The 8,836-nt window shown below is 34.8% G+C and overlaps 1 protein-coding gene across 1 annotated transcript; it reads right to left on the bottom strand.

Annotated features, from left to right (window-relative positions):
• Window positions 1-3,821: 3,821 nt before the first annotated feature.
• LOC18612672 (sulfate/thiosulfate import ATP-binding protein, putative (DUF506)) lies at window positions 3,822-5,088 on the bottom strand. The gene has a single exon (XM_007049577.3). The coding sequence runs from the start codon at window positions 4,817-4,819 to the stop codon at window positions 3,932-3,934; it is 888 nt and encodes a 295-aa protein (XP_007049639.2). The 5' UTR covers window positions 4,820-5,088; the 3' UTR covers window positions 3,822-3,931.
• Between the last annotated feature and the right edge of the window lie 3,748 nt (window positions 5,089-8,836).

An 8,836-nucleotide genomic window follows, 5' to 3' on the forward strand; every position in this document is an offset into this window, starting at 1 on the left:
TTAATACCTGATCCCAATGATCAAACTCATCTTGAGATTGTGGACAAGCCATATGTCAACATCTCAAATTGTCTAGGCCTAAGGCTTTTATGAGTTATTACTTATCAAGTTACAATGTGATATTCCCATTTATTTTCACTTAAAGTGATGAAACCCCTATTGATCATTGACTTTACTTCATATGTCTCGTGCTATATACAAAATCTATCCATTTTTTAGCATCTTTGGTTAAGATCACTTATACAACATCAAAGTATAGCATTTCACATATAAGGTAATCATATGATTTAAAATCTAAGGATCACTTGCACAACAATGGCATGAGAATTTATTCTATATAGACTCGAGTGACATATCTAATGGAATTCTCATAGCAGGTCATGTCTAGTGAATTTGTTATTGTAACAAGGATCTACATTTTAGTTAAAGTATCCCCATATTTTCATCTATGAGATCAATTGCCCACTTCTTAAGTGAGAAACATAACCATGTGTTGATCTTTATTTTTTATCAATATCCATGTTTCTTGATAAAACTTTCGACTAGGAACTAATTTAGGAATAATGCTTTGAAGCAATAAGATTCTCATAATTATAACTCTTTATAATACTTTTTGCAAAACCTGTAATATTCCATGGGCTTTACTTCTATCAAATCATTATACATAAGGATTTAAGAAATGAAGCCTACTTTTTATAAATAATAAATGCTTAACAACAATAAGTATCTCTAAACAACCAATCCAATTGACTTGTACCATGTACTAACACTATCATATATATCATATATGAAGAAAATGACGTGAATTAAATATAAATATTTTAACTATGCGCACAACACATATTTTAAAGATAGTTTGATCTTACGTATCAAATATTTTGTGCTATTTGAGATTAACTTAAATTGTAAGCATGTATCAAACACTTTATGCCATTTGAGTTTAAATCAAATAGTAAGCATGGTAATGAGATTGAGGTAGAAATTCTAGATTAAATAAGTATACTCTTTTGTAACCAAAATAATATGAGTAAATTAAACCTATGATTCTTAAAAGTTTGATTGCATACTATTTTAACCTTGTAGGTTGAAAAGTCATTTGGTGTTTTTTATATTTTTAACATTATAACAAAATGATCATTCCATCAATATTTTATCAGTTTTGGGGTTAAGTTTCACTTAGCGACAAGTGTTAGATGATGTGTTCAAAATTGATTTGTTAGAAATTATTTATTTAATTTAATTTTTAAACCCAATTTATTAATATAAAATAAATAATGAGTTTAATATTTTATTTTAAATAAATTTTATAAAAAAACTTCTCACAATTTTTCTCTTTTCTTCCTTTGGTCTTGTTGGCATGGCAAAAGGTCGAATTCCATTCTTCTAGTGCGTATGCTAAGAGCGAGAGCTAAGTGTTGCGGGTCAAAACTTAAGCCCAATTTTGTGCAACCTTAAACGAGTTTAAGTAAACTTATAAATCACGGGTCTATATTCCCAACCCAAAAGACATACCTAATGAGTAGTGGAAGACTCATGTTTATATACCTGAGACCCACCCCATTTCTTATGGATGTGGGATCTATGACATTCTACCTTACCCATTTATGCAATGTTCTCGTTGCATTGACTCATTATCTATAGAGAAAAAGGACTCTTACACTATTCTAAGTTTACCACGACCTTTGTATCTCTCATGAGATTTACATCAATGAAGATTTAAGTATGTTCTGATACCAAATGTCATGGGCCAAAACTTAAGCCCAACCTTGTGTGACCTTAAACTTTAAAAAAAGAGCTTAAGTAAGCCTATAAATCAAAAGTTCATGTTTCAAACCCAAAATATATGTTTGATAAGTGTTGAAAAACTAATGTTTATATACCTAAAACACACTCTATTTCTTATTAATGTGGGATCTTTAACATAAAGCGGATCTTTACTTTGTTGGATACGACGTGGGGAGCTAGATTAAGCTCCCTCAATTTGGTGTGAGAGCCTAGAGTGGCCCTTGTAGTGCCAATCCATTGTCGTGAAGGGGCATTTGCCCTTGTATTAGGATAGATTAGTGATGAGGTGCCAAATTAAGCCCCTTCTATTGCCCAATCTTTGCATTTTCCACATTTTCTTTGTCTAGAACTCTTTTTTTACCCAAAACTACTTTAAGATGCCATAAATATCCTTGCAATAAACTCACAAACAATAAAAATGATCTAAAACAATTTGAAAATTGCCATGTCCTAAACCAAATTGGTATTTTTTTTTTCATTTAAGCATTATTTATACACATCATTTGACACATCAAGGAACAAGTATTGTTTGTTGGTACTTGACTACATGATTAACGAAAATAATGACATAAAAGTCATTTCATTATAACATCCAATAAAACTCATTTTATTATAACATCCAAAGTACAAAGTTAAATAATAAGTGATTTTTCAAAATGCAAGGGTGGACATCCAATCCGAACTTTGAAGATAATGGCGTAATTTACTCCAAAAAAGTAGTAATGAAATAGTAAATAACTTTTCGAGCTGGAGGATGGTAGGGCTGAGTAAATGTAAACCGAACCGAATCGAAATGAGTTCAATTTTTTCGATTCGATTAGTTCAGTTTTTTAGATAGTTCGGTTAGGATAATTCGGTTATTAAAATTAATTCAGTTTGGTTTAGGTTAGAAAAATTTTTAATTGAACGAACCGAACTTAAGTAAGGGTATTATTGAGATTTTGCATGAAAAATAAATTCTAAACCTTATCTCTTATCCTCTTTAGTTTCTTTTTAATTATATGACTATCTATCTTATTTATTATAATTTTTAATATTTTTATAATATTTATTTAATTAAAAAATATAACATAAATAAAGATATACAAAAAAGTTATCAAATTTGATTTTTAAAAATCAAACCGAATTAACTGAATTAATTCGATTATTTATATAATTCAATTGGATTTAATTTTTTTAAAATATAAATTTAATTATTAAATATTTAAAATTAAATTAACTCAAATAACCGATTACTCATCTTTAGAGGATGGAGTCAAGTCACATTCATACCCATAGTCCACAGATTTAAGATTTAAGCGTTGTGGAATAAAGAGTCGGAAATTAGTTTAAAGATGGCAAAAGGACTATGCCATTGGCACCTAAAATGTTCAAATCCCAAGAAACAGGAAAAGGCCAATTTCATGCCAATTCCTAAAGTAGCAAAACTGGCCACCCGCTTCACCATTGGGCCACTTCATCTCCGTCCCTGAGTGCCCTGACCTCCCTTATCTTGTCTCCTCAGTCCTGCCTTACTTTTGAAAACCGAAAACAAATAAAATATCTTATCCATTTCACCATCTTTCCTTTTCACTCCTGTCCCCTCATTATTTTCCCCTTTCAGAGAAGCTCGGATATTTGCCCAAATCTCCTGCTCTCACCCTTCCACTTGTCCACTGCATTCACGCCAGTGCCACCCTGTGATATCTTCTCTCATCTACCTTGCTTGACTGCATACAAAACCAACACCTCCTCATCCTCCACGTTTCCCAATCGCGACGTCGCATCTACACTAACCATGCCACGTCACCCTCATCCCGTTCTACAGTAATTCACTTCCCGACACGTGGAACTTTCTTCAGCGGACGGTAATCTCCCTGGAAATCGGAAGGACATATTTCGCTCATTTATTGATTTTCAGGTCATGTGGTAAACACGTGATCAAATTGGCAAGACTATGTTACGGGTGGTCGCCTTGTACGCAACGTGTGTTTGCCGCGTTACACTACTTTTTTAAATTGTTGTCTTTTTACGATACACGAACAAAAAAAAAAAGATAAACTAGAAAAATTGTAATTATTGGAGTAATTACTAAAGATTACAAATATTCCACGCTTTTTTATTACTATTATTATTTTCAAAATTATTTATCTCGTTTATCAAATTCTCATCTCGTACGGACAAACAAACGGCCGTTGACAGCGTCGTCGAACCCAACGTAACGGCATTTGACCACGTTGACGGGATGGATCATTGCGGGGGTCAGCGAGCTTGCGCTCGCTGAGATTTGGTTCGTCGTTCGACGGTACGAACCGAACCATTTGTTTTGCATGTAACGGTTTTTCCTCCAAGGCGGGAGAGATAATTCTTTGCTCTTCAACGATCTTTTTGCCGAATCGCTCATGACCTTGACGATCTTTTTCAATTCCTCGTTCTTCCCTACGAAAACCCTGGGCAAATACTGCAAAAGTCTCGAGTACTCGCTCGTCGGCCTCGCGATCTCGAACTCGGAGGCAAAATCGAGGTCAATGAAGTACCGGTTTTGCCACGTGGATGATACCGATTGCAGCACGTCAATGAACTCGTAGTTTCCGGCGGTTAGGCCTCCTGAGGAACTCCATTTGGTCTTGCAGATCGCCGCATTGTGGCCTATCTCGCGAAGATAGGCCATTATTTTACGCCGGAAAATACTTGTATCCGTTTTGAAAAAAGAAAGCATTTCCATTGCTTTTAAAACGTGAGCCATGAGCAGATTCCTGTAAGAGTCCGCGTTGTCGAAAGCGGATGACTTGATGATGATCTCGATCGACACAGTAGTATCAAGGTTTGAATCGACTCGGTCGGGGTCAGAGTTGTAACCAGTTTGCTCAGCAGCGTCTTTGTCGTCTTCCAGGAAACTATGAACGAGTTCCGAGAGGCAGGGAGAGTCATCTTCGGCTGCGGCGGCAGAGTGTTCGCTTCCGCTGCTGACATAACTGACGCCGACGAGTCGAGCCTTGACTCTGTCATCGAGCGGGTCAGTAACCCGTTTTATTCTTCGAACAAAAGCAGCCATTAATGTTTCTAACTGGCGTCGTTTTTTTGTCTTTTGACGTGTATTGGGGTTTGGTGTTTCAAGTTATTTTGTGTGGATTAGTTTGAGCTAAATAGAGAAAGGGGGGAGGGGGGGAACAACGAAGGAATATCTGAGGAACTTGAAAAAGAAACCGGTCGTATTTATTTATTTTATTCAAAAAGAAAATAATATTTTGGGGGAATTTACGGTCGAATATTCCGATCAAGTGTTTGCATCAGTAGTGCTTTTGATCTTCTAGGGGTTTAATTAAAAAAAGCTGATACTTGAGGAGAGGAAAGGATATACCTATACCCGATTTATATCCGGTTTAAGGGTGCACACGTGGCGGCATATCCAACGGTACCTAAGGGTTTATTCGGGTTATATCACGTGGTGACGTGGACCGATGTGATTTGAGTTGCTATGGTTTGTTTATTGTTTATTTGTGTCATTTCTTGGGGGAGGTTGGTTGGGATGAGGTGACACGTAGCCGTAGATGAAGGAATGATCATAGGACAAGAAAGGTAGGGGATGGGGCCTTGGTGGAGACTTGGAAGGCTTAGGTTGCCCCTTCATGAAAGGGAAGGGCGAGACTGAAAGGTCTTTTAGCTGTTTCTGTTGATAATGATTCACAACATGATATTGAGGGTATAGGCCCTAGAGATTTTAGATGGATCACGCTGGTTTCAGGCTTTGATTTGACAAACACCCGGATTTAAATACTATAAGAAATGAGAATATCGTATTATTATTAGTAATAATAAATTATAATGTTATACTCCTGTTCAAGATATGAAATAAAAACAAAAGTACTTTTCTTAAAAAGAACATTAAGAGAAATAATTTTTTATAAATTTAATTTAAAAATATTATTTTTTATAATTTTAATTATTTTTAATAATTTTTGACATGATTTGATAATAATATCTTTTAAATAATTTTAGATAAATTAAAATGATTTTAATTTTTTCTATCTTGCTATTTAGACAAAAATTTTAAAATTAAATCTCGATTTCTCTCTCTAATTAAATACTGTCTATCTCACCATCTAAAACACAAAGATAACATCAAGCTCTTTTTCATTTTATTTTATTTTTTTTGATGGTAGATCTTGGAGTTCTCAAGGGCGATGAACAACGATTTTGCTCTTTATAGATAGCGATTTTGCTTAGGGAGAAGGAACAACTAAAGCATGTTTAATGAGTTTTATGGTGGTTCACGATTTTAGTTGTGTTTGGGATTGGGATGATTTAAGTATGTTTGTTGAGGATTTTGATTATTTTTGATGAGATTTTGAGTTGAAATTGTTCAAAAAATATTTTATAAAGGGGGTATATTTTATTTTTGTATAAGGGGAGTGAAGAAGGCCCTCTCGATAGGGATATATGTTGTCTTGGTTTGGAGGGTTATGGAGTTTTGAAATGCACAATTTCATGGTTTAGGAAAAAAAGTATGTGTTTTAGGTTTTTGAATTTATTAGTTTATTCATAAAACCTCAACGTTGAGGAATTGAAATTGATTAAACTGATTTTTAAGTATTATGAGACTGGTTTTTAGGTATTGCGTGACTTAATCATTATGTGACTAGTTTTTAAACATTATGTGATTGGTTTTAGGCATTGCATGACTGGTTTTTAAACATTGTGTGACTGATTTTTAAGTAATGCCTAAGTCACACAATGCCTTACTAACTAGTCACGCAATGCTTTACTAACAAGTCATGCAATGCCTCACTAACAAGTCACGCAATGCTATATCAATCAATCATATAATACTTAAAAACTAGTCACGTAATGCCCAAAGTCAATCACGCAATGTTCAAATTTAGTCACCCAATGCCAAAAACTAGTCATGCAGTATCCAAAAACCACAAAAACTACTGAATTTCATTTAAAAAGATCAACAACTTCAAACAATACACCATATTTCATCTAACAATATAATTAACGAATATGCCTATTTGACAAAGAATACTCAAAATGTTCAAAAGTTTTTCTTCATATATCAAAAATCATTCCAAAATGCTTAAAAATACTCAAAATGCTCAAAGGTTTTCTTCGTGTATCAAAAACTACCCCAAAACGCTTAAAATGCTTAAACGTTTTTCTTTTTAGTAAGGAATACTTCAAAAATGAATAGTCTAGCGAGGAAAGCTCAAAGAATATGAATTGGTTTGAGGCGCAGACCTAAACATACTTGACCCGTTAATAGGTTTCGGGTTGAGACGCGGAACCAAATAAATGGGTCAGTTTCATTAAGGGTAATTTTGTCCAAATTTTAATTATCTTGGTTAAAAATAGTTAAAATTATGAGGAGACCTATTGTCAAAAATGCCTTATTCATGAGGCCCATTTGAAAAAAAAATCCTTTCTTAAATAAGCTTCATGTATAAGGTATTTCTGAGAATAGGCCTTCCTATAATTTTAACTGTTTTTAGCCAAGAGAAATAAAATTTAGACAAAATTATCCTTAATGAAACATACCCATTCATTAAGATCCGCACCTCAACCCGAAACCTATTAACGGGTTAAGTATGTTAATATGGTCCACAACTCATTATTTCTCATCGACAGATCGTACATCTCTTTAAAAGCAATTCTGTCAAAAGCATTCCTCGCCAGTTAAACTTTCGAGCATTTTCGTAGTGGTAGGAGCATTTTGGAGTGGTTATTATTCACATCAAGGTAGTTCACATATTGAACAGTGAGAGGAAGTTGACATTATACGGAGAAAGGTATAATTTTTTGTTATTTTATTTTGAACCATGTGGAGAAATGGTTATTCTTCATTTTTAGGCCTTAGGTTTTTTAGCATAAACCTATACTTATTGCTTGTTCATATTGATATTCTTATTATTCGAAATTGTTGACTATAAATATAAAGTTGGTATTGTTGGTGTTGTTGGGGTGGAAAGGTCACCGGACATGCATGAGTGGTTGATATGTATGCGTTATGACCCTTTGATAGGAATTGGGTTGAGGGTTTAGATATTGCGTGACTGAAGGCTTGCTTACGTGGTTGGCATCTTAGTGACTGGATTTTTGCATGGGGTCAGTTAGGGTTTGCATGATTGTATAAAGATTAAACTTTGCGTGACTGATTGATAGGTCTTTGCGTGACTGGTCTCTAGGTTATTGCGTGAATATTGTTCAGGCATGGTGTCAGTTAGTGTGTGCGTGATTCAATTAGTTGTTCTTAGCATTGCGTGACTTGTTTATAGATCATTACGTGATTTAATGTTAGTAATTGTGTGACTATTTGATAAGGCATTGCGTGACTCTTTTTGTATGAAATTGCACGAGTGTCATAACTGCATGAAATTTATTTGTATGGCATTGCATGACTGACATTGGGATCATTCTGTATTATTTTGGGTCAACTGTAATGCTTTAATGTGTATATGTTGACTTTCTTAATAATCCATGTTGGACACTTGCATTAATTATTCTGTTTCAGGGTTGTCTAAAAATAGTTAAAATTATCGTGAGGGTTATTTTTTGAGTGAGCTTCTGAGGAGGGCTATGTCGCAAAAAATCCTCTTGTTATTTTGTTAATCTACAATGATGGTATTAACATGACTAATGCTTTGGGCATATGATGGACGTCAAATCAGAGAAGAGTTTATTCTGCTCCAGTTTCGTGCACAACATAATACTGGGCATAATCAACGAACCTGACGCCATCGAGGGTGAGCTATGGATTGTAATAGGGAAAACGAAGGCTCGATTTTCAAAAAGGGAGTTTTGTTTGGTAATAGGACTGAAGTTTGGTGCCCTATCGGCCCTTATTGTCAATCCCTACGAGGCCTTCCCTAAAGGAATTCACCTACGATATTGGGGAGCTGGGAACGAGGTGAAGATACAACACCTGTTAGACACGTTCAAGGGAGGGCAGTTTCAACAGGAGGGAGATGTGACCAAGATGACCCTCGCCTTGATCGCGACCAATGTTTTATTCTGTCAAGACTACAGACGATCAGTGGTTCCATGGTTGTTGTCGCTGGTCGAGAACATCGAC

The sequence above is a fragment of the Theobroma cacao genome, chromosome 1, assembly GCF_053813885.1.
Source record: "Theobroma cacao isolate CCN51 chromosome 1, ASM5381388v1, whole genome shotgun sequence".
Lineage (NCBI taxonomy): Eukaryota > Viridiplantae > Streptophyta > Magnoliopsida > Malvales > Malvaceae > Theobroma > Theobroma cacao.